Genomic DNA, 26,891 nt, shown 5'->3' with positions numbered 1-26,891 from the left:
AGGGAGAACATTGCAAACTCCACACAGACAGTGACCCAAGGCCAGGAATTGAACCTGGGTCCCTGGCGCTGTGAGGCAGCAGTGCTAACCACTGTGCCATCGTGCTGCTCATTTGACTAATGGAGGGCGCAACACACCCAGCCCTGTCCTCATGTCCGTCCACCATATTTCCATGGTGATGAGGATTGGAAATGCTGCCTGATTTCACTGTCCCTAGCCTAGGGATGTGGAGACTGATTGTATTGCCTCTGATCCTGGAGGATTCATTTCCCTGTTAGCCAAGATCAGTTACTGACTGACCTGGAATAGGGTCCAAACTAAGATAATACCTCATCATCCGGATTCCTCTCCGACTCAGTCTTTGAGGGAGCCTGAGTGAAGTGACCTTTGTTCACTTGACACTGTTCTAAACATAGTAAAGAAAGCAGAGTTGTCATTATCTACTGATCCCTAACATGTGGGGATTGACATCTAATATAGGGATATATTCTCAGCTCCAGTTGGGTTGGATACTGACAATCTGCTGTTGTACCTTTACTAGGGAGCGTGTGGAAAACACAAGTCGACCTGGTGACCTGGAAGTGACGATCGGTGAGCTGATGCCAGATGTGAAATATGTTTTCCGAGTGGTTGCTCACAATAAGCATGGAGCGGGAGAGAGCTCTGCCCCATTCAAAGTGGCAACCCAACCTGAAGGTTAGTCCTTGTCTCCCAATGTAATCTTTCAGTGTATCTATACCTGCACTATCATCATCTGTATACCTATGCTTGCTATGTCGGCTAGGATTATATCCACTGGAGCTTAGAAGACTGAGAGGGGATCTGATAGAAATTTATAAAATTCAAGCAGGGTTAAACAGGGTAGATTCAGAAAGAATGTTCTCAATGGTGGGGGAGTCCAGGACTAGGGGTTATAGTTTGAGGATAAGGGGTAAACCTTTTAGAACCGAGGTGAGGACAAATTTCTTCACCCAGAGGGTGTGAATGTGTGGACTTCACTACCACAGAATGTAGTTGAGGCCAAAATGTTGTCTGATTTCAAGAAGAAATTAGATCTCGCTCTTGGGGCTAAAGGCTTTGAGGGATATGGGGAAGGGGGGGGAAAATCAGGATATTGAATTTGATGATTAGCCCTGATCAGGATGAGTGGTGAAGCAGACTCGAAGGGCCAAATGGCCCACTCCTGCTTTTAGTTTCTACGTAATGTAATTTCTGTTCCAACGCAGAGACAGTTTCAGTACTTGTGTCCAATCCAGCTCACAATGTTTTAATATAACGACATTCGGCACGCTTCTTAGCACTTAGCTGGCATGGCCCGAAGATAGAAGCTGCATCATGGGTTGTGTGGCTCAATACTGCATATGATGTACCAAGTTTGTCTTGGGCATTGTGCTCACAGTATCTGTTGTACCCACACACACATGGCAAGCAAACGGTTAGTTTTTGTTCTCCAGTAGAAACAGCGCTGGACTTTATTTATGTAGGTTTTTTTTAGAGTCAGTTATTTTGATATTCTAGGTAATCACTTGAGTATGACAGCTGGAGATGAGGGCCAGGAAACAGGGCAGCTTTTCCATGAGAGAACCCCACCAGTGATATATCACTCAGATTAGGATCAGGGCTAACTGGCTGGCTACACACACAGGTTGGACAGACCCTCCCAGTTCCGTCTGCAGGATGTGAGCTCCTTGGAAACGATTTGTTTGCTATCACCTTCAAAGAAAGATTAAACAATTTTCTATTCCGTGGTGGAATTCACAACAATACATTTCATTCTGTATTCCAATCGTTTAAAACCAAAAATGTCAGAAACACAGCGGAGCAATCAGCTTCTGAAACAGACACGCAGCTCCTTAGGGGGAATGTTTGGTTAGAAATGACCTAAATTCTGTCAGTGCTCACAAACTGAGGCAGCTCCAGGCAGCCTGTCTACATTCGGCTCCAGTGGAGTTTAATTCTTCACTAAATAATCTTTACAAACATCTTTCTAGCTAAATTTCAGGCTTTATATGTGGTTCTGAAGTTTAAGGTTTGCTCCTAATAGAAGTTTTAAAAGTTTATTTCTTAGTGTTACAAGTAGGCTTACGTTAACACTGCAATGAAGTTACTGTGAAAATCCCCTCATTACCACACTCTGGCACCTGTTCGGGTACACTGAGGAAGAATTTAGCATGGCCAATACACCTAACCAGCATGTCTTTCAGACAGAGAAGAAGCTGGAGCATCCAGAGGAAACCCACGCAGAAACGGGGAGAATGTGCAAACTCCACACAGACAGTGACCTGAGGCCAGAATTGAACCCGGCTCCCTGGCGCTGTGAGGCAGCAGTGCTAACCACTGTGCCACCTTGCTGCCCTAAAGGAAACACCACTAATTAAAAATGCCCATCACTAACTCAAGATGTCTCCAAGGACTTTACACAAATGAATGACTTACCAATATTGCTAATTAAGCACTCCCTCAGCACTGACCCTCTGACAGTGCGCCGCTCCCTCGGCACTGACCCTCTGACAGTGCGGCACTCCCTCAGCACTGACCCTCTGACAGTGCGCCGCTCCCTCGGCACTGACCCTCTGACAGTGCGGCACTCCCTCAGCACTGACCCTCTGACAGTGCGCCGCTCCCTCGGCACTGACCCTCTGACAGTGCGCCGCTCCCTCGGCACTGACCCTCTGACAGTGCAACATTTTGTTTGTGATGCATTGAAATGTCAGCGCAAATTATGCGCTCAAAATCTTGATATGGAGCTTACACTCACCTCCTCCAAACTCAGAAATGGGAATCCAAGCTGACACACACATAACAAAGAGAAGTTGTATCATGAATGAAATAGTAAAGTATTTCAGATGTTATGGCAACGACTTGTAAGTAGGAAACACTTGTGAAAATCTTGTGGTATTGAGAAGGAGAACTGAGCACAGTCAGTGAAGCATGAAATACTGAGATAACCTGAGTAATCACAGCCAGAGGACGATAGAAGATAGTAACAAATCTGGTTATCTCAGTAAACAATCCATTGAGTGTTAGAGCAGCAACCCAGATTGATCAGAATACCCCTGGCCGGGGATAAAATTGCCAACCTTGCCTGGGGTAACCCCAAAGCCACTCAATTGATTATGGTAAGCTTAGGCTAGTGAAGTAAAAATACACGGTTTCTCACAACTGTTTTCCAACAGTCCTTGCTGAAAAGTACATGTGTGTCTGTGTGTATCAGTTTGTGAGTTTGTGTGTTTTTATCAGTGAGTGTGTTTGTGTGTGTATCAGTTTGTTTTTGTGTGTGTATCAGTACATGCGCGCGCGAACTTCAGTACGTGTATGTGTATATTGGCTGAGCACAAGGTGCATGTGTATCAGTTTGTGTGTGTGTGTGTGTGTGTATCAGTTTGTGTGTGTGTGTGTATCAGTTTGTGTGTGTGTGTGTATCAGTTTGTGTGTGTGTGTGTATCAGTTTGTGTGTTTGTGTGTGTGTGTGTGTGTGTATCAGTTTGTGTGTGTGTGTGTATCAGTTTGTGTGTGTGTATCAGTTTGTGTGTGTGTATCAGTTTGTGTGTGTGTATCAGTTTGTGTGTGTGTGCGTGTCAGTTTGTGTGTGTGTGCGTGTCAGTTTGTGTGTGTGTGCGTGTCAGTTTGTGTGTGTGTGCGTGTCAGTTTGTGTGTGTGTGCGTGTCAGTTTGTGTGTGTGTGCGTGTCAGTTTGTGTGTGTGTGCGTGTCAGTTTGTGTGTGTGTGCGTGTCAGTTTGTGTGTGTGTGCGTGTCAGTTTGTGTGTGTGTGCGTGTGTGTATCAGTTTGTGTGTGTGTGTGTATCAGTTTGTGTGTGTGTGTGTGTATCAGTTTGTTTGTGTGTGTGTGTATCAGTTTGTGTGTGTGTGTATCAGTTTGTGTGTATCAGTGTGTGTGTATCAGTTTGTGTGTGTGTGTGTGTATCAGTTTGTGTGTATCAGTGTGTGTGTATCAGTTTGTGCTTTTGTGTCTGTGTATCAGTACGTGTGTTTTTGTGTCTGTGTATCAGTACGTGTATGTGTATATCAGCTGAGCACAAGGTGCATGGACTCGGCTGCCTCTGCCTCATTGCCAAATACTTGCTGTTTAGCCTTGAATTTGAAGAATTGCTGCGTGGGCAGGGTGCCAGGGGTAGCCAGCACTCAGATTATCCCAGTGAGCATCAGTGCCTTCAGGGTAATTGGCGGGGGGGAGAGAGAGAATTACAGATTGTATAGAATTAGATTTATTCTTCAGAGTGGCTACACTGAGCTGGCAGGGTGGCAGGAACTGCTTCCAGCACCAGTGTGCCAAGGCTGCTGCAGCTCTCCGCTTCTCCCTTTGGTGTGTGAAGGTGTGTGAAGGCACGCTCAGCCTCTCTTGCCCAGAGCTATGGTGAACCTGCAGGTGTGTCTGCAGCCTGTGTTGGTGTAAAGCAGCTGGGTGGGATGTGGATCAGTGTTGCAGCACTAATTGAAAGAAATGGATCATGACCGAATAAAGCAAACAACTGTCAGGCTTGTTAAAGTTGGTTTGAGTTTTCTTCTTGCACCAGTAAGCATTGTTAATTAAACATTTTTACTGTTGTGTTCAGTGCTGACAATATATTTCCATTCTCATTCTCTTTCCTGCTCCTGCAGAGTGGCTGGTTTGGGTGATGTTCCTTTGTGCGCAGGATGTACTGAAGTGGCTATTGCAGCTTCACTCTGAGGTCATGGCTCAGAGGCAATGATAATCCTTTTGGCTGGCAATCAGCCACATTTCACTCAGCCATGAAGAAAAGCAATAAAGCTGCTTTGGAAAATATTCCATTGTCTCTTGCGCTTATGATCCTGTGGTAGCCTGGATGGGGCAATTAGGTTTACATAGCAAGCAATAATGTTTTGTAGACAGACCTTGAAGTATTAAGAATAACATCTAATGGCAAGTAAAAGAGCAAGGATCAAGAGCATGTTTTTAGTCCCAACACGGTGGCACAGTGGGTTAGCACGGCTGCTTCGCAGCGCCGGGGACCCGGGTTCAATTCCCACCTTGGGTCACTATCCGTGTGGAGTTTGCACAGTCTCCCTAAGTCTGCATCAGTTTCCTCTGGGTGCTCCGGTTTTCTCCCACAATCCAAAGATGTGCAGGTTAGGTGAATCAGCCATGCTAAATTCTCCCTCAGTGTACCCAAACAGGTGCCGGAGCGTGGCAACTAGGGGATTTTCACAGTAACTTCATTGCAATATGAATGTAAGCTTTACTTGTGACTAATCCTTTTGGACAGACCCTGATATTACCACTCACCTCCTCACTGTATCCCTCAATCCTACTTCCTGATCATATTCATGGCTAACCCCCCCTAACCTACACAGCTTGGGGTACTGAATGGTAATTTAACCTGGCTAATTAACCTAGTGTGGGAGGGAGTGATTGTTCATGTTCTCTCGCAGGATGGCAGAGGAAGTGATCTGGGTTTATTTAACAAGTTATTCAATATTTGTGACAAGTTTCCAGCATTCCGAATAAAAGTTTCCCCTCTGAGCTTTCTGTCTGCCTGTCCTGAAGGTGTTGCCTCAGTGATGTTCACAGTGTCAGCTTCTCACTGGACTGGCTGAGCTGGACAGTGAGTGTTGGCTGTGGCCAGCTGAAATCGAGCTCAGTGTCCATCAGCGCTCTTCCCAGCCATCGACTCACTGATTACTGCTTCCCCAACGAGAGTCAAGGACAGCTACATTACTGCTCATTCCCCCTCCTTATTCACTTTGGCAGGAATAACAGATGTGTAGAGTATAGGGCTAACAGTAGGACTCTGAATAGTGTTGACGAACAGAGGGATCTAGGTGTATATGTGCATAGATCCCTGAAAGTTGGAAATCAAGTCGATAAGGTTGTTAGGAAGGCATACGGTGTCTTGGCGTTTATTGGTAGGGGGATTGAATTTAGGAGCCGCAACGTCATGTTGCAACTGTACAAAACTCTGGTGCGGCCGCACTTGGAGTATTGTGTACAGTTCTGGTCCCCACATTATAGGAAGGATGTGGAGGCATTGGAGAGGGTGCAGAGGAGGTTTACCAGGATGTTGCCTGGTATGGAGGGGAGGTCCTATGAAGAGAGACTGAGGGATTTGAGGTTGTTTTCGTTAGAAAGAAGGCGGCTAAGAGGAGACCTTATTGAAACATACAAGATGATTAGAGGTTTAGATAGGGTGGACAGTGATAGCCTTTTTCCTCGGATGGAGAAAGCTAGCACAAGGGGACATAGCTTTAAATTAAGGGGGGGTAGTTATAGGACGGATGTCAGAGGTAGTTCTTTACCCAGAGGGTGGTGGGGGAATGGAATGCCCTGCTTGCTGCAGTTGTAAATGCGCCTAGTTTGGGGGCGTTTAAGAGGTCCGTGGATGGGTTTATGGATGGAAAGGGATTGGTTTAGGTTAGAGGGTCATTGCTTTTTTCTTAATTGGTCAGCGCAACATCATGGGCCGAAGGGCCTGTTCTGCGCTGTAATGTTCTATGTTCTATTATGGCAGCGACACTGAGTTGCTGTGTCCCACTTGCCACCCTGACAGAAGTCAGCACATTCTGTGGCATCCCCAGGCCGTCAGGGAGAAACTTGGTGATCACTGGCACAGTGGTTAGCTCTGCTGCCTCAGCTCCAAGGACCTGCTTGGGGTCACTTTCTGTGTGGAGCTTGCACATTCTCCCTGTGTCTTCATGGGTTTCCTCCCACAGTCCAAAGATGTGCAGGTTAGGTGGATTAGCCATGCTAAATTACCCTTTAGTTACAGGGGCATTAATTACTGCAAATACTCAGGGTTATGTGGATTGGGCCTGGGATTGTGATTGATGCAGACTTGATGGGCCGAATGGCCTCCTTCTGCACTGTAGGGTTCTACGATTCTATGAATTCTATTGTTCTGGTGTCCTGCGCAGATCCAGTTTATGTCTGTGATAAAAATCTTACCATTCCTTTCAACTTTTTTTCAGAATGATGTTTCATGTCCACATTTATAATGGGAACTACCTACATAAATGTTATAGTCACAGCTGTGGTGACCAGTGGCAGGAGAATCTCATTGTAATATGACAAGTTTGCACAGTTTATGATTCATTTTCCAGGCATGGGTCTCCCTAGTATATCATCCCTACCAGACAATTCCTATCAAATCACTGAAGCTTTGAATCCTGGTCAGAAATATTTTCCTGTGGCTGTTGCCTGTCCTACCAATTTACACAGAATGTAGCTTCTAATTACCACTCGATTTAAATGTGTGCCCCCTGCTGTATTGTGTCACTTTACTCTCAGCTTCACCTCACTGGCATCCAGCACTCGATGTGAACAAGAGCTGATTGCTACTGCCCACTGGCTGATTGGAATATACCAAGCTGGGAATCTACCTGTCTCACAACTTGAGTAATGTCTCTGTCTCTCTCTCTCTCGGTCCCCCCTCTCTGTATCTCTGTCTCTCTGGCTCTCTCTGTGTCTGTCTCTCTGGCTCTCTCTGTGTCTGTCTCTCTGGCTCTCTCTCTCTCTCTCTCTCACTCACGTGACTATACAGTAAGGTATTGCCATTAGAATGTGAGCTTACCTGAGCATTTACTTCCTGGCTACTGTGTGAAATGGTGACGTTCTCTTCAGCTTGGTTTTCTTTGCAGTCTGATTTCACCCCCATGAGGATTCACTTTGTTGAAATCTGAACAGGGATTTTCTGTCTGTTTTTCAGTTCAAGTGCCAGGACCTGCCCAAAATCTGGTCGCACAAGCAAACTCGCCAACCTCAATCACAGTCACGTGGCAGGAGCCTCTCTCAGCCAATGGGCCAATCGCAAACTACAAACTCTACTACATGGAGACGGGGGCAGGGAGTGAGCAGGTGAGAAAAGCATCCAGAATCCAGGCAGGACAATCCGCATGGGGAAGACAGGAGGGGTTAGTCAGATTGAGTGATGGAGGTTGGTAGGCGGTTGGAGAGAAGGATGTGGTTCTGTCAATATTGGCACAGGGTGAGAGTTACGGTAGGGGATGGAGCAATGGATCAGAGCTTCCTCACTGAGAGGATGGACAGAGGAAGATGAGTTTGAAGACAATAGATTGGAATTCTGGGAGGAAATTGTGTCCGCACACAGTGACTGGGAGATTGGGAATGGTCACTGTGTGCACACACGGTGACTGGGAGATTGGGAATGGTGACTGTGCGCACACAGTGACTGGGAGATTGGGAATGGTGACTGTGCGCACACAGTGACTGGGAGATTGGGAATGGTGACTGTGTGCGCACACAGTGACTGGGAGATTGGGAATGGTGACTGTGTGCGCACACAGTGACTGGGAGATTGGGAATGGTGACTGTGCGCACACAGTGACAGGGAGATTGGGAATGGTGACTGTGTGCGCACGCAGTGACTGGGAGATTGGGAATGGTGACTGTGTGCGCACACAGTGACTGGGAGATTGGGAATGGTGACTGTGCGCACACAGTGACTGGGAGATTGGGAATGGTGACTGTGTGCACACAGTGACTGGGAGATTGGGAATGGTGACTGTGTGCGCACACAGTGACTGGGAGATTGGGAATGGTGACTGCGCACACAGTGACTGGGAGATTGGGAATGGTGACTGTGTGCACACACAGTGACTGGGAGATTGGGAATGGTGACTGCGCACACAGTGACTGGGAGATTGGGAATGGTGACTGTGTGCGCACACAGTGACTGGGAGATTGGGAATGGTGACTGTGTGCACACACGGTGACTGGGAGATTGGGAATGGTGACTGTGTGCACACACGGTGACTGGGAGATTGGGAATGGTGACTGTGTGCACACACGGTGACTGGGAGATTGGGAATGGTGACTGTGTGCACACACAGTGACTGGGAGATTGGGAATGGTGACTGTGTGCACACACGGTGACTGGGAGATTGGGAATGGTGACTGTGTGCACACACAGTGACTGGGAGATTGGGAATGGTGACTGTGCGCACACAGTGACTGGGAGATTGGGAATGGTGACTGCGCACACAGTGACTGGGAGATTGGGAATGGTGACTGTGTGCACACAGTGACTGGGAGATTGGGAATGGTGACTGTGTGCACACAGTGACTGGGAGATTGGGAATGGTGACTGCGCACACAGTGACTGGGAGATTGGGAATGGTGACTGTGCGCACACAGTGACTGGGAGATTGGGAATGGAGACTGTGCGCACACAGTGACTGGGAGATTGGGAATGGTGACTGCGCACACAGTGACTGGGAGATTGGGAATGGTGACTGTGTGCACACACAGTGACTGGGAGATTCGGAATGGTGACTGTGTGCACACAGTGACTGGGAGATTGGGAATGGTGACTGTGTGCACACACAGTGACTGGGAGATTGGGAATGGTGACTGTGTGCACACACAGTGACTGGGAGATTGGGAATGGTGACTGTGTGCACACACAGTGACTGGGAGATTGGGAATGGTGACTGTGTGCACACACAGTGACTGGGAGATTGGGAATGGTGACTGTGTGCACACACAGTGACTGGGAGATTGGGAATGGTGACTGTGCACACAGTGACTGGGAGATTGGGAATGGTGACTGCGCACACAGTGACTAGGAGATTGGGAATGGTGACTGTGCGCACACACAGTGACTGGGAGATTGGGAATGGTGACTGTGCGCACACAGTGACTGGGAGATTGGGAATGGTGACTGTGCGCACACACAGTGACTGGGAGATTGGGAATGGTGACTGTGCGCACACACACTGACTGGGAGATTGGGAATGGTGACTGTGCGCACACACAGTGACTGGGAGATTGGGAATGGTGACTGTGTGCACACACAGTGACTGGGAGATTGGGAATGGTGACTGTGCGCACACAGTGACTGGGAGATTGGGAATGGTGACTGTGTGCACACAGTGACTGGGAGATTGGGAATGGTGACTGTGTGCGCACACAGTGACTGGGAGATTGGGAATGGTGACTGCGCACACAGTGACTGGGAGATTGGGAATGGTGACTGTGTGCACACACAGTGACTGGGAGATTGGGAATGGTGACTGTGCGCACACACAGTGACTGGGAGATTGGGAATGGTGACTGTGTGCGCACACAGTGACTGGGAGATTGGGAATGGTGACTGTGCGCACACAGTGACTGGGAGATTGGGAATGGTGACTGTGTGCACACAGTGACTGGGAGATTGGGAATGGTGACTGTGTGCGCACACAGTGACTGGGAGATTGGGAATGGTGACTGCGCACACAGTGACTGGGAGATTGGGAATGGTGACTGTGTGCACACACAGTGACTGGGAGATTGGGAATGGTGACTGCGCACACAGTGACTGGGAGATTGGGAATGGTGACTGTGTGCGCACACAGTGACTGGGAGATTGGGAATGGTGACTGTGTGCACACACGGTGACTGGGAGATTGGGAATGGTGACTGTGTGCACACACGGTGACTGGGAGATTGGGAATGGTGACTGTGTGCACACACGGTGACTGGGAGATTGGGAATGGTGACTGTGTGCACACACGGTGACTGGGAGATTGGGAATGGTGACTGTGTGCACACACGGTGACTGGGAGATTGGGAATGGTGACTGTGTGCACACACAGTGACTGGGAGATTGGGAATGGTGACTGTGCGCACACAGTGACTGGGAGATTGGGAATGGTGACTGCGCACACAGTGACTGGGAGATTGGGAATGGTGACTGTGTGCACACAGTGACTGGGAGATTGGGAATGGTGACTGTGTGCACACAGTGACTGGGAGATTGGGAATGGTGACTGCGCACACAGTGACTGGGAGATTGGGAATGGTGACTGTGCGCACACAGTGACTGGGAGATTGGGAATGGTGACTGTGTGCGCACACAGTGACTGGGAGATTGGGAATGGAGACTGTGCGCACACAGTGACTGGGAGATTGGGAATGGTGACTGCGCACACAGTGACTGGGAGATTGGGAATGGTGACTGTGTGCACACACAGTGACTGGGAGATTCGGAATGGTGACTGTGTGCACACAGTGACTGGGAGATTGGGAATGGTGACTGTGTGCACACACAGTGACTGGGAGATTGGGAATGGTGACTGTGTGCACACACAGTGACTGGGAGATTGGGAATGGTGACTGTGTGCACACACAGTGACTGGGAGATTGGGAATGGTGACTGTGTGCACACACAGTGACTGGGAGATTGGGAATGGTGACTGTGCACACAGTGACTGGGAGATTGGGAATGGTGACTGCGCACACAGTGACTAGGAGATTGGGAATGGTGACTGTGCGCACACACAGTGACTGGGAGATTGGGAATGGTGACTGTGCGCACACAGTGACTGGGAGATTGGGAATGGTGACTGTGCGCACACACAGTGACTGGGAGATTGGGAATGGTGACTGCGCACACAGTGACTGGGAGATTGGGAATGGTGACTGTGCGCACACACAGTGACTGGGAGATTGGGAATGGTGACTGTGTGCACACACAGTGACTGGGAGATTGGGAATGGTGACTGCGCACACAGTGACTGGGAGATTGGGAATGGTGACTGTGCGCACACACAGTGACTGGGAGATTGGGAATGGTGACTGTGCGCACACACAGTGACTGGGAGATTGGGAATGGTGACTGTGCGCACACAGTGACTGGGAGATTGGGAATGGTGACTGTGTGCGCACACAGTGACTGGGAGATTGGGAATGGTGACTGTGTGCGCACACAGTGACTGGGAGATTGGGAATGGTGACTGTGTGCGCACACAGTGACTGGGAGATTGGGAATGGTGACTGTGTGCGCACACAGTGACTGGGAGATTGGGAATGGTGACTGTGTGCACACACAGTGACTGGGAGATTGGGAATGGTGACTGCGCACACAGTGACTGGGAGATTGGGAATGGTGACTGTGTGCGCACACAGTGACTGGGAGATTGGGAATGGTGACTGTGTGCGCACACAGTGACTGGGAGATTGGGAATGGTGACTGCGCACACAGTGACTGGGAGATTGGGAATGGTGACTGTGCGCACACACGGTGACTGGGAGATTGGGAATGGTCACTGTGTGCACACACGGTGACTGGGAGATTGGGAATGGTGACTGTGTGCGCACACAGTGACTGGGAGATTGGGAATGGTGACTGTGCGCACACACAGTGACTGGGAGATTGGGAATGGTGACTGTGCGCACACACAGTGACTGGGAGATTGGGAATGGTGACTGTGTGCACACACAGTGACTGGGAGATTGGGAATGGTGACTGTGCGCACACACAGTGACTGGGAGATTGGGAATGGTGACTGTGCGCACACAGTGACTGGGAGATTGGGAATGGTGACTGTGTGCGCACACAGTGACTGGGAGATTGGGAATGGTGACTGTGCGCACACACTGACTGGGAGATTGGGAATGGTGACTGTGCGCACACAGTGACTGGGAGATTGGGAATGGTGACTGTGTGCGCACACAGTGACTGGGAGATTGGGAATGGTGACTGTGCGCACACAGTGACTGGGAGATTGGGAATGGTGACTGTGCGCACACACTGACTGGGAGATTGGGAATGGTGACTGTGTGCGCACACAGTGACTGGGAGATTGGGAATGGTGACTGTGTGCGCACACACAGTGACTGGGAGATTGGGAATGGTGACTGTGCGCACACACAGTGACTGGGAGATTGGGAATGGTGACTGTGCGCACACACAGTGACTGGGAGATTGGGAATGGTGACTGTGTGCACACACAGTGACTGGGAGATTGGGAATGGTGACTGTGTGCACACACAGTGACTGGGAGATTGGGAATGGTGACTGCGCACACAGTGACTGGGAGATTGGGAATGGTGACTGTGCGCACACACAGTGACTGGGAGATTGGGAATGGTGACTGCGCACACACAGTGACTGGGAGATTGGGAATGGTGACTGTGTGCGCACACAGTGACTGGGAGATTGGGAATGGTGACTGTGCGCACACACAGTGACTGGGAGATTGGGAATGGTGACTGTGTGCACACACAGTGACTGGGAGATTGGGAATGGTGACTGTGTGCGCACACAGTGACTGGGAGATTGGGAATGGTGACTGTGCGCACACACAGTGACTGGGAGATTGGGAATGGTGACTGCGCACACAGTGACTGGGAGATTGGGAATGGTGACTGTGCGCACACACAGTGACTGGGAGATTGGGAATGGTGACTGTGCGCACACACACTGACTGGGAGATTGGGAATGGTGACTGTGCGCACACACAGTGACTGGGAGATTGGGAATGGTGACTGTGTGCACACACAGTGACTGGGAGATTGGGAATGGTGACTGCGCACACTCAGTGACTGGGAGATTGGGAATGGTGACTGTGTGCACACAGTGACTGGGAGATTGGGAATGGTGACTGTGTGCACACACAGTGACTGGGAGATTGGGAATGGTGACTGTGTGCACACAGTGACTGGGAGATTGGGAATGGTGACTGTGCGCACACAGTGACTGGGAGATTGGGAATGGTGACTGTGCGCACACAGTGACTGGGAGATTGGGAATGGTGACTGTGCGCACACAGTGACTGGGAGATTGGGAATGGTGACTGTGCGCACACACAGTGACTGGGAGATTGGGAAGTTCAGGTGCCGGAGGATTGATCTCTGTCGAACTGAGTGATGTTCTCTCCTGGTGCCAGGGCCATTATGTGCTGGGGGCAGAAATCCTACGTTGGGCCTGAAAGTGGGTGGTAATCCTTCTCGGGCAGCATTGTACTGGTGATAGCTGGAATTACACTGTCCCATGAAGAATAGTGACTTGCCTCCCAAAAGCTGCTGGTCCAATTGGATTGCCCGAAAGGGAGGTTTCCCTCCCCCGGAATCTGTAGAAGGTTCTGCCGGGTTTCAGCTGGTGGCCGACCCGTGCAGCAGGGACTCTCCTCACCGGTAGAAAACTCACAGAGGTGCCATTATGACCATTAATTGTTCAATTCAGTGGCTGAATTGGTCTCAAAAAACAAAGAACAATACAGCACAGGAACAGGTCCTTTGTCCCACCAAGACTGTGCTGACACAGATGCCTCGCTAACATTTTCTTGCCTCTATGTGGTTCATATCTCTCTATTCCCTGCTCATGTATCTATCCAGATGCCTCTTGAACGTTGTTATAGAATCTGCTTCCACCACCTCCTCCAGCAGCGCGTTCCAGGCATTCACCACCCTCTGTGTGAAAAACTTGCCCCTTACATCTCTTTTTTAAAACCCCTCCCCCCCCCGCCCTTTCAGCCTATGTCCCAGAGTAACTGACCCTTCAAACCTGGGAAAAAGACTCTGACTATCCACTCTATCCAAGCCTGTCATAATCTTATAAACCTCTATCAGGTTCCCCCTCATCCTCTGACGCTCCAATGAAAACAATCCAAGTTTGTTCAACCTTTCCTATAATCTATATCCTCCAAACCAGGCAACATCCTGGTAAATCTCTTCTACACCCTTTCCAACGCATCACCATCTTTCCGGTAGTGTGGTGACCAGAATTGTACACAATACTCCAAATGCAGTCTAATCAAAGTCTTATACAGCTGCAACATGATTTTCCAATTCCTATACTCAATGCCCTGACCGATGAAGGCCAGCATGCCTTACGTCTTCTTGACCATCTTGTCCACCTGAGTTGCCACCTTCAGGGAACTGTGAATCTGCACCCCCAGATCCCTCTGTAATATTTCTAAGGGCTTTACCATTTACTGTATACTTTCCTTCTGCTGTAGACCTTCCAAATCACATCACCTCACATTTGTCCAGGTTAAATTCCATCTGCCATCTTTCGGCCCAGGTCTCCAGCTGATTTATATCCTGCTGTATCCTCTGACAATCCTCCTCACTATCCGCTACTCCCCCAATTTTTGTATCACCTGCAAAATACAGACCATGTTCCTCCAAATCATTTATATATATTACAAACAACAGAGGCCCAGCACTGATCCTCGTGTAACACCGCTTGTCACAGATCTCCAGTTAGAAAAGTATCCTTCCATTGCTACTCTCTGCTTTCAATGCCCAAGCCAGTTTTGCATCCATCTTACCAGCTGGGATCCCATATGACTTCACTTCTGTATCAGCCTGCCGTGAGGAACCTTATTGAAAGTATTACTAAAGTCCATCTATACAACACCCACTGCCCTGCCCGAGTCAATTTGTCTTGTCACTTCCTCAAAGAACTCAATCAAGTTTGTGAGACATGGCCTCCCCTTCACAAAACCATGTTGCCTATCACTAATTGAGCCTATTCTGTTCCAGATGTGAGTACATCCTGTCCCGAAGAATCTTCTCCAATCATTTCCCCACCACTGGGGTAAAGCTCACAGGCCTGTAATTTCCCCGATTGTCTCTCCTGCCCTTTTAAACAGAGGAACAATGTTAGCTACTCTCCAATCCTCTGGTACCTCACCAGTGGCTAAAGAGGATACAAAGATTTTGGCCAAGGCCTCAACAATTTTCTCCCTCTGGGGACATACTTGTCCTGAATTGTTACCACTGACATTTTTCAAACTGACTTTTAAAAGACTCCCACATATCGGATGTGGATTTATCCTCAAACAGCCCCCCCACTCCCCCCAGTCGACATTCCCTAGCTCCTGCCTAACACTGTTATAGTTAGCCTTCCTCCAGTTTAATTCTTTCACTCTGGGACTAATTTTATCCTTTTCTACAAGTATTTTAAAACTTACAGAATTGTGATCACTGTTCCCAAAACAGTCCCCACTGAGACATCAGTCACCTGTCCGGGCTCATTTTCCAGAGCCAGGTCTAAGATAGCCCCTTCCGAGTTGGACTATTGCCTGAAGAAGTTCCCTTGGACACACTGAACTCTGCCCCATCCAATCCTCTGACTCTAAAGGAATCCCAGTCTGTGTTGGGGAAGTTAAAATCGTCCATCACCCGTTGTTTTTCATCTTCCCATTTCAGCTCCTCCACTTCACTCTGGTTGTTGGGAGGTCTGTAGTACAACCCCAACAGTGTGACTGAACCGTTCCTGATTTTTACCCATTTGGCTTCACTGCGTGATCCCACCAAGGTGTCCTCCCTCTGTACAGCTGTCACATTCTCCCTGATCAGTAAAGAAACACTCCCCCAACCTCTTTTGTCACCCTCTATCTTGCCTGAAGCATCTAAATCCTGGAATGCTAAGCTGGCAGTCCTGCCTTTCGTTCATCCAAATCTCTGTAATTGCTGCAACATCATAGTTCCACGTAATAATCCAAGCTTTAAATTCATCTGCCTTCCTGTCATAGTCCTTGTGTTAAAGCAAACACACCTCAGACATCTGTCCTGTCATGTTTTGTACATCTCTCTGTGTTTTATTTCTCTGAGCCTTACTGAACCCATTCACTGAGTTCTCCAGTCTCTGTACTCTGTACTGTGGCTCTTTTTGATTTTTGTCTTTGGTTTCTCTGCCTTCCACCTTTTCCCCTTACTGCCTTTTGTTACTGTCCCCACTTCACTTCCCTCTGACTTCCTGTATCAGTTCCTATGCCCCTGCCACATTAGTTTAAATCTCCCCAGCAGCACTAACAAACTTTCCACTCCTGCCCAGGCACAGACCGTCTAATTTGTACTGGTCCCAGCTCCCCCAGAACTGGTTCAAATGTCCCAGGAATTTTGAATCCCTCCCTCTTGCACCATCCCTCAAGCCACATATTTATCTTAACTATCCTGAATTCCTATTCTGACACGTGGCATTGGCAATAATCCTAAAATTACTACCCTTTGATGCTCTACTTTTTAGTTTAACTTCTAACTCTTTAATTTCAGTGTGTCGGACCTTATCCGTTTTCTCTACTTGTAGTGTTGGTGCCTATATGAACCATGACAGCTAGCTGTTCATCTTCTCCCTCCAGAATGCCATGTAGCCGATCCGAGATATCCTTGACCCTTGTACCAGGGAGGTCATGTACCATCCTGGAGTCTCGTTTGCATCCACAGAAACGCCTGTCTATTCCCCTGACAATTGAATCCCCTATCACTATCGCTCTGCCACTCGTTTTCCTGCCCTCCTGTGTAACAGAGCCAGCCACGGTGCCACGAACCTGCCTGCTGCCACCTTCCCCTGGTGAGCCATCTCCCCCAACAGTATCCAAAACAGTATACCTATTCTGGAGGGAGATGATTACAGGGATCCCTGCACTGCCTTCCTACTCTTCCTCTGCCTGGTGATCACCCATTCTCCAGCTCCCTCAGTTGCGTGTCTCCTGGAGCTGATCTGCCATCTTTCTCCCCATTGGTACAATGGAGGCAATGGAAAGACGAGGCACTTATGACCCAAAGATTGGGAAGGTCGTGTGAGAGGGTTAACTGGTCCCAGTGGATTGGCTTATAAAATGGGACAGTTTTTTATGCAAAGATTATTGATCTGAAAGCCCTTGTTTCTTTCTCTGAGGTACCTGGACTTTCTGTGTTTAGATGGCTTGTGAGTCGCTCTTTTCACCATCATTGCCCCTCGAACCCTGCGAGCTGTATTGATCCTTGGCCAATATTCTATTGATTAATTTTTGCTCTTCCCCTTACTCCCATTGTTTAAAAGCCAAGATGTGGAGATGCCGGCGTTGGACTGGGGTGGGCACAGTAAGAAGTCTCACAACACCAGGTTAAAATCCAACAGGGTTATTTGGTAGCACGAGCTTTCTGAGCACTGCCCCTTCATCAGATGAATGAAGAGTTGGGGTCGCAAACACAGCATATATAGATACAAATTCAATTTACAAGATAATTGTTGGAATGTGAATCTTAACAAGTAATCAAGTCTTTACATTGCCTGCACCTGTAAAGACTTGATTACTTGTTAAAATTCATATTCCGAACATTATCGTGTAAATTGAATTTGTATCCATATATGCCGTGTTAGTGACCCCAACTCTTCATTCATCTGATGAAGGGGCAGTGCTCAGAAAGCTCGTGCTACCAAATTACCCTGTTGGATTTTAACCTGTTGTTGTGAGACTATTTACTGTTATAAGGTGTTGAGCCTTGTTAGTCTAGAGAATAACAATCTGCACCCACAGATCACCTTTTTAATACAATCCCTCTCAGATGGGGACTGCCCTCTGCTGTGTTTTAATCACTTGGTGATTTTACTGCAGGTGTTTAATAAAAATGTGGCTCCTGCTCTGGTTTTCCCTGCAGGATGTGGATGTCGGGAGTCTATCATACACCATGAACGGACTGAAGAAATTTACTGAGTACAGCTTCCGGGTGGTGGCATACAACAAACATGGGCCTGGTGTCTCCACCGAAGAGGTGGTAGCAACAACCTATTCTGGTGGTGAGTATAAAGGTGCTGGGAGCTGGGAGCAGAGTCACTGTGGCTTGTTTACCCCTTGTTGTTAAATGTGTGGGACAAGTTGTGTGTAACGTCTACTCTGTGACTGATTGGCTTGTTGTGTGTTTCAGTTCCCAGCGCACCCCCTCAGAACGTCACACTGGAAGTTCGCAATTCCAAGGTGAGTGTTTTTAGCCACAGGAACAGGAGGAGGCCATTCAGCCCTTTGAGACTGTTCCGGCATTCAGTTAGATCATTTACCCACCTTGGTTCCACAACCTTTAATTATCTTCTTGCCTGGTAGCAATCTCTCAATCTCCATTTGGACATTTTCGATTGACTTCCAGCCCCAACAACAGTGTTTTCGAGGAGAGTTAGTTCCAAATGTCCATTGCCCTTTCTATGCAGAGGTGGTTTCTGATGTTACAGCTGCAGCCCTGGTTCCAGAGCTGCAGCTCTGCCCATGAAGGTTCTGCTGCCTGTTCTGGAATCACCCCCAGCAGAAGAAATGGTTTCTCTCTCCTCTTTCAAATCCATTAATTATCTGAAGTACCTCGATTAGATTACCCCTTAATCTTCCTGACTCGAGGGAATACAGGCTTACTCCATGCAGCCGGTCTTCACACTTTAACCCTCGGAGTGCCGGTGCTGTTGTGTATGAAAGCGGAGCTGATGCAGGGGGTTTTGTTAATGTTCTGGTACTGTATGTGTGTACTTTCTCCCCAGAGCATTGTGGTGCACTGGCAGCCACCTCCTCCTGGGACACACAATGGTGTGATCACCGGTTATAACATTCGATACAAGAAAGGAGGTCGTCGTGGGGAGACAGACACTACAGGGGGGAATCAGCTGTCCCAGATCATAGACGGTGAGTCAGGCTCGTGTATCACCCAGTCTTCTCCCTGGAGTTATTTTTGCACAGGTTAAAGAACAGAGTTTCTCGTGTGTATCCGGGAAGGTCTGCGTTTCCCAACCATTCAGTCGGTTAATTGACAGAATGAGGCGAGATTAACTCACATGGACCATGAAAGGTCTTTCTTCTCCCCCTTCCCCTTACAGCCTCCCACTCAACCACAACCTCCATCTAGTTGACTTGGGCAATGTGATAGACTACAACAACTAAAGTAACACACTGCAGATGCTGGAATCTGAAGCAACCTGTTTTGGGTTGATAGACTGTTACTGTATTCTGGACTCTGCTGGGAATGATTGAGTTCCCAGTTCAGGTGGTTATCTGTCTGGGAGTGCGAAGAGGACAGAGTTATATCAGACTGTGATACAGTCAGTGTAAAATCAAAATATGGGGTATGGAATGATTCAGGGTGTTGGGGGAGGGGGGGGTTTGCTGCATATTTGTATTCATTCCTGGGACATGGGCATCGCTGGTTGGCCAGCATTTATTGCCCATCTTTAGTGGCACTTGAGAAGATGGTGATGAGCTGCCTTCTTGAATCGCTGCAGTCCGTGTGCTGTGGGTTAACCCACAATGCCATTAGGGATGGAGTTCCAGGGTTTTTACCCAGCGACTATGAAGGAATGACGATATATTTCCAAGTCAGGATGATGAGTGGTTTGGAGGGGAACTTGCAGGTGGTGGTGTTCCCATGTATCTGCTGCCCTTGTCCTTCTAGATGGAAGTGGTCATGGGTTTGGAAGGTGCTGTCTGAGGATCTTTGGTGAATTGCTGCAGTGCATCTTGTAGATAGTGCACACTGCTGCTACTGAGTGTTGGTGATGGAGGGAGAGGATGTTTGTAGATGTGGTGCCAACCGAGCAGGGCTCCTTTGTCCTGGATGGTGTTGAGCTTCTTGAGTGTTGGAGCTGCACCCATCCAGGCAAGCGGGGAGTATTCCATCACACTCCCAACCTCAAAGATGTTGGCAGTGGGGGATTCAGTGACTGCAATGCCATTGAATGTTGAGGGACGGTGGTTAGAGTGTCTCTTAGTGGTGATGGTCATTGCCTGGCACTTGTATAGCACGAATGTTACTTGCCACTTGACAGCCCAAGCCTGGATACTGTCCAGATCTTGTTGCATTTGAACAGGAACTGCTTCAGTATCTGAGGAGTGGCGAATGGTGCTGAACATTGTGCAATCTCAGGAACATCCCCACTTCTGACCTTATGATGGAGGGAAGGCCATTGATGGATCAGCTGAAGATGGTTGGGGCCCAGGACACTCCCCTAGGGCCTCCTGCAGAGATGTCCTGGAGCTGGGATGACTGACCCTCCACAACCTCAACCATCTTCCTGTGTACCAGGTTTTCCCAATTTCCATTGATTCCAGTTTCATGAGGGCTCCTCAATGCCCTCGGTTGAATGCGGCCTTGATGTCAGGGGCTGTCACTCTCACCTCACCTCTGAAATTCAGCTCTTTTGTCCATGTTGGGACAAGGCTGGAATGAGGTCAGGAGCTGAGTGACCCTGGCAAAACCCAAACTGGGCATCACTGTTGTGAGCCATGTCTGGTTTGCCAGTTTGATCTGTTTGGGGTTTAGATTCTGTTTCCTTCCCTCAGTTTGACTCTGTTCAGTCTGAAGGACACTGTCAGTCTGAGATGAATTTTGAAGTTGTGAGTTTGAGGGTCCACACAACACAAGAAACTGACAATGAGAACTCAAACCCATTTCCCAAACCTGGGCCTCAGCAGAGACACACATTGTCAGAGGCTGTGGGTGATTTCTGTAGTTGCTGAGCTCCTGTCGCCCTCTGCTGACTGTGCCTGGGATTGTTGGTGCAGCTCTTTGTGGGTCACTGTGACACAGCCTCAGGGGAACATGAATACATTCGTTTTTACCTTTGTGTTGTGTTGCAGGACTGGAACGAAATACTGAGTACAGCTTCAGAGTCTCTGCAATTACAGTGAATGGCACAGGGCCCTCCTCAGACTGGGTGTCTGCTGAAACCTTTGAAAGTGACCTAGATGGTAAGGATTATAATTCAGATAGAATGAGCAGTAGTTACTATATCTTTCCAGATGCAAGTCTTCATATCTGTGCATGATAGAATTATAAAACACTTAAATCTGCTGCAACTCCCCATGTTCACTGCATGCAGAGGGACCTTGGGGTCCTTGTGCATGAGTCGCAAAAACCCAGCCTGCAGGTGCAGCAGGTGGTCAGGAAGGCGAATGGGATGCTGGCCTTCATAGCGAGGGGGATTGAATATAAAAGTAGGGAGGTCTTGCTGCGGCTGTATAGGGCATTGGTGAGGCCGCAGCTGGAGTACTGTGTGCAGTTTTGGGCGCCGTACTTACGCAAGGATATTTTGGCCTTGGAGGGAGTGCAGAGGAGGTTTACTAGGCTGATACCGGAGTTGAGGGGGTTGAGCTATGAGGAGAGGCTGAATAAACTAGGCTTGTACTCGTTAGAGTTTAGAAGAATGAGGGGAGATCTCATTGAGACATATAAGATGATGAATGGGATGGGTAGGATAGAGGTGGAGAGATTCTTCCTGCTCAGAAAGGACAGTGGGACTAGAGGGCACAGCCTCAAGATAAAGGGGGGCTGGTTTAGAACAGAGTTGAGGAGGAACTTCTTCACTCAAAGGGTGGTGAATCTCTGGAATTCTCTGCCCGTTGAAGTGGTGGAGGCTACCTCGCTAAATATTTTTAAGACGCGGGTTGATGGGTTTTTGATAAGAGAGGGGATTAAGGGTTATGGGGAGAGGGCGGGAATGTGGAACTGAGCCACGACAGATCAGCCATGATCGTATTGAATAGTGGGGCAGGCTCGAAGGGCTAGATGGCCTACTCCTGCTCCTATTTCTTATGTTCTTATCTATCACAGAGCTTCTGGATAACATATCGGTACTAACAAATCATTGTGCGTGGTGTTATCTGATCAAACACTTCCAGAGCAGCTAACGCATGGGAGAGAGAGAGAGAGTGAAACTCCCTCTGCTCTGTCCCCTCAATTCAGCCAGGCAGGTAAATGGGCCTCAGTGTAATGTCTGATCTGAAACACAGAATCTCCAACATTGCAGCACTCCCTCAGCACTGCACTGAAATGGCAGCCTTGATGTTTGACTCAAGTGGGTCTTGAACTTAGAAGCTAGTGACTTAGAAGCAGCAAGAGCGGCGCCAACTGAGCCACAGCTCTGAATTATTTAAGGAAGGATGTAAATGCATTAGAAGCAGTTCAGGGAAAGTTTACTAGACTAATACCGGGAGTGTGTGGCTTGTATCTGCTGGAGTTCAAAAGAGTAAGAGGCGACTTGATTAAATTACACAAGATCCTGAGGGGTTTTGACAGGGTAGATGTGGAGAGGATGTTTCACACTGTGGGAGAATCTGGAACGAGGGATCATCCATTTTAAGACAGAGATGAGGAGGATTATTTTCTCCTGGAAGTCCACGAGCTTTGGGACTTAGCAGTGGAAGCAGAGTTTGTGAATACGTTAGAGCAGAGTTCGATTCTTGATCGGCAAAGGGTCTCATGGGGAGAGGGTAGGCAAGAGTTTACAAGTAAATCAGGCATGATCTTATTGAATGGTGGAACAGGCCAGAGGGGCCAAGTGGCCTACTCCTCCTAGTCTGTATGTCTTCATAGAAGAGACATGAATGAAGGTGGTTAGGCATGTTAAAAAGCTGCCCAGCCTCATGTCTGTGTTGGTCTCTGGTCAGATTAGGAGTTTTGTTTGTGTAGGCGTAGACTCAGGCCCTGGTCAGGTCCACAGTGTGCCTGTGTTTCTGCTCTCATACACTTGTAATCAGTCATCGCTTTTTGCTATCCTTAACATTTCAGTTACATTCTGTGTCTTGCGTGTGTTGCTAGGTTGGTTTCTCTTACCTCTCTGCCTATCTCACCACATTTCTACCTATCTCTCTCTACCCCTTTCTATCTATCTCTCTGCCTCTATCTCTGTTTCTTTTTCTCTCACAAATACACTTACATCATTGGAATGCTAATTCTGTACCGTCTGATGTGTGTAGTGTTGGGTTAATTGGTTTGCGTTTTACAGAATCCCGGGTCCCAGACAAGCCCAGCTCTCTTCACGTTCGCCCTCTGATTAACAACATTGTTGTGAGCTGGACACCACCTGAAAACCAGAACATTGTTGTGCGGGGTTACGCTATTGGCTACGGCATTGGAAGCCCTCATGCAGAAACCATCCGTGTTGACTACAAGCAGCGTTATTATACCATCGAGAACCTTGGTGAGTGAGAGAGCTCCGTGTAACCAGGACTGTGTCTGGACAACTGTGTCTGGGCTTCTCCACTCTAACCAAGGAACCCTCACTGGGACATTACACTGCGATTATAAAGTACCTGCACATCTGTTTAAGTTGCCTCAGGCTGTGTTAAGCTATGCTGCTGTTTTTATATTTAATGCTGAATTCAAACTGCCTTTGCTGGCATAAGACTCGAATCAGAAAATTAGAAAGCGCATGTTTCTGTTCAGGAGCTGGTGTGACAAGTGGCAAAAGTAGATTTAGGAATAGCCATGTCATGTAAAAATGTCAGAGGAGGATCACTGAACCTAGTCTGAAGGCACTGCAATGTGCAAGAGAGGGGGAGGGAGGGCAGAGAGTAGAGCGAGGACGGTGGGTGGCGGGTTGGTGAGATGAGGCCAATGGGAGGTGGTGCCAATATTGAGGATTTTGCTTCTGACTGTGGGGTGCCAGGAAGGGAAGAGGCACTGGAGGATCCAGGGGGTGGAGATTGCAGAGTGACAGGGCGACCATGTGGAGGAGGATTTGTAGGCAGTGGTTAGAATTTTGAAAACTGTGCTAGGAGACCGAATGAAGACCGGGAAATGAGCACTGGATGCAGTGTGAGACAGTGGGGGAAACGAGCACTGGACGCAGTGTGAGACAGTGGGGGAAACGAGCACTGGACGCAGCGTGAGACAGTGGGGGAAATGAGCAGTGGATACAGTGTGAGACAGTGGGGGAAATGAGCACTGGATACAGTGTGAGACAGTGGGGGAAATGAGCACTGGATACGGTGTGAGACAGTGGGGGAAATGAGCACTGGATACGGTGTGAGACAGTGGGGGGAATGAGCACTGGATACGGTGTGAGACAGTGGGGGAAATGAGCACTGGATACGGTGTGAGACAGTGGGGGAAATGAGCACTGGATACGGTGTGAGACAGTGGGGAAAATGAGCACTGGATACGGTGTGAGACAGTGGGGGAAATGAGCACTGGATACGGTGTGAGACAGTGGGGGAAATGAGCACTGGATACAGTGTGAGACAGTGGGGGAAATGAGCACTGGATACGGTGTGAGACAGTGGGGGAAATGAGCACTGGATACGGTGTGAGACAGTGGGGGAAATGAGCACTGGATACGGTGTGAGACAGTGGGGGAAATGAGCACTGGATACGGTGTGAGACAGTGGGGGAAATGAGCACTGGATACAGTGTGAGACAGTGGGGGAAATGAGCACTGGATACGGTGTGAGACAGTGGGGGAAATGAGCACTGGATACGGTGTGAGACAGTGGGGGAAATGAGCACTGGATACGGTGTGAGACAGTGGGGGAAATGAGCACTGGATACATGTGAGACAGTGGGGGAAATGAGCACTGGATACGGTGTGAGACAGTGGGGGAAATGAGCACTGGATACGGTGTGAGACAGTGGGGGAAACGAGCACTGGACGCAGCGTGAGACAGTGGGGGAAATGAGCACTGGATACGGTGTGAGACAGTGGGGGGAACAAGCACTGGATACAGCGTGAGACAGCGGGGGAAACGATCACTGGATACAGTGTGAGACAGTGGGGGAAACAAACACTGGATACAGTGTGAGACAGCGGGGGGAAATGAGCACTGGATACAGCATGAGACAGCGGGGAAATGAGCACTGGATACAGTGTGAGACAGCGGGGGGAAACGAGCACTGGATACAGTGTGAGACAGCGGGGGAAATGAGCACTGGATACAGTGTGAGACCATTTGGCAGAGAGTAAATTTTAGATCGATTGGAGTTTACGGAGGGGCTAAACTCATGATGATGAATATGTGATTCAGGAGATTGGTGACGATGAATAAAAGCAGTAAACCCAGCCACTGGCTATTGCTGAGGAGTTAAAATACCATGAAATAAAATCATGCTGAGGACCAGCTTGCCTTTGATTTCTCTGATCTGTGTCGGCCATTGAGTAATTACTGCTTTATCAATATATTCACAGGATAAGGGCTCTGTGGGTGACCATTCTTCGTGTGAGCCAGGAAGTTAAGTTTTGGGATGTTGTTAAACGGTGGAGCTGCCACACTGTGTTGGTGCTGTCACCTCCACTTTCAGGGCAGGTTAATTGAATCGTGATCAAGAGCCCAGAGCACTGAAATTTCTCCCTGCACCTTGAGCTAATTGATTGTAATTTGAACATGTAGCATTGAAATGAGTTCACACAGGATAGATTAGGATTGAATACAGTGCCGAGGCTCACAGCATAGAGAGAGAGAGAGCGGATCGCCAACAGGTAATCAATCATTTCTCTCCTTTTTGGTCCAGAGCCCAATTCGCATTATGTGATCACTCTGAAAGCGTATAACAAGATTGGAGAAGGAATTCCTCTGTATGAGAGCACGGCCACCAGGCCTCTGACTGGTAAGGGAAAGAAATCACACATTTATCTTTCACTCTCTGACTTACAAAAATGCTGCTCTGCTTCTTAGACTGTCTGCAGCTTTATAAAATAACCATTTCATCCTCATCCTCGCTACCTCCTTCTTGGTGAAAATATCCAAAGTTCTGACAGTGAGTATGTCTGTGACTGCTGCTGGTATTCCAAAATCACCCCCCCCCCCCCCCGCTTACTCCGGGAAAAGGCCCTTTCCTGAAATGTAGAACTCCAGGGGGTGATTTTCTCCCATTCGGGAGCCTCGTCTACAGGAATTTGAGCCAGGAAGTCGCTCCATGAGATTCGCTACCCAGGGATTTCCTGGCATTCACCGATAATGAAGGAAAATCCCAGCGGTCACTGACACTCTGACCAATCCCAAATGATTCCTGGCCAGGGGCTGCTCTCCGTAAGGAGCAGTGGGTTGGATACGGTTTGAGGAAGCAGCTGTTCTGAGCTCAGGTGTTGAAGCCAGAGTTTTAACATATTCTGAACAGACATGGCCTTATTTACAGAGACAGATTCTGAAATCAAGATTAATCTGAGTCTAGCAGAGGCTCAGTTAATGTTCTCCCGGTTGGGGAAATGGCTGGAGTCGTGGAGAGAGGATGTGGAAGGAAAAGGAAGTGGGAGATTGGGAGAAATAGTGAAAGGAAGATGAGAGAGTCGCTGAGGTGGCGAGGGAAGGGAACCCGTGTACATCAGACTCTGAGTGGCAGCTGAATCACAGCCTCGAGCTCCCTCTTAGCAGCACGTCGAGAAATGACCGTAAACCCCCGAGCGTGTGATTGGCTCGCTGCTGTGTTGGGAGTGTGACTATCTTGTTTATATGTGTGTGATTAAATGGTAAGTAAAGGTCAGGCTTAACCAGCTAGTCTCACTAATTCATTCATTTTAAATAGTTAACAGGTGGAACGCTTGCTCTAACCTTGGTTTCTCTGTTTCTTTCTCCTCCATTTCATGCCTTCCTGCTGTTTGGATCTGATGGGATCACTCTCTGTGGCTGCTTTCCCCTTTACCTTGCATGATTCATTATTTACCTTTTTTACAAAC

General features: G+C 48.5%; 1 protein-coding gene across 2 annotated transcripts in view; it reads left to right on the top strand.

Annotated features, from left to right (window-relative positions):
* Nucleotides 1–26,891, top strand: part of LOC145360738 (neogenin-like) — a 181,185-nt gene that overhangs the window by 127,966 nt on the left and 26,328 nt on the right. For both annotated transcript variants that reach the window (XM_080216120.1, XM_080216119.1), the window contains exons 9-16: nt 542–696; nt 7,683–7,831; nt 18,131–18,269; nt 18,398–18,447; nt 18,993–19,134; nt 21,082–21,192; nt 23,229–23,423; nt 25,730–25,825. In XM_080216120.1, coding sequence (XP_080072246.1) covers nt 542–696; nt 7,683–7,831; nt 18,131–18,269; nt 18,398–18,447; nt 18,993–19,134; nt 21,082–21,192; nt 23,229–23,423; nt 25,730–25,825 — 1,037 coding nt within the window. The remainder of the gene's footprint in view (nt 1–541; nt 697–7,682; nt 7,832–18,130; nt 18,270–18,397; nt 18,448–18,992; nt 19,135–21,081; nt 21,193–23,228; nt 23,424–25,729; nt 25,826–26,891) is intronic.

This window comes from Carcharhinus amblyrhynchos, chromosome 32 (assembly GCF_965287045.1).
Source record: "Carcharhinus amblyrhynchos chromosome 32, sCarAmb.v2.hapA, whole genome shotgun sequence".
In the NCBI taxonomy this organism is placed as follows: domain Eukaryota; kingdom Metazoa; phylum Chordata; class Chondrichthyes; order Carcharhiniformes; family Carcharhinidae; genus Carcharhinus; species Carcharhinus amblyrhynchos.
The sequence above is the reverse complement of the archived record's forward strand: the minus strand, read 5'-3'. Positions and strand labels throughout refer to the sequence as shown.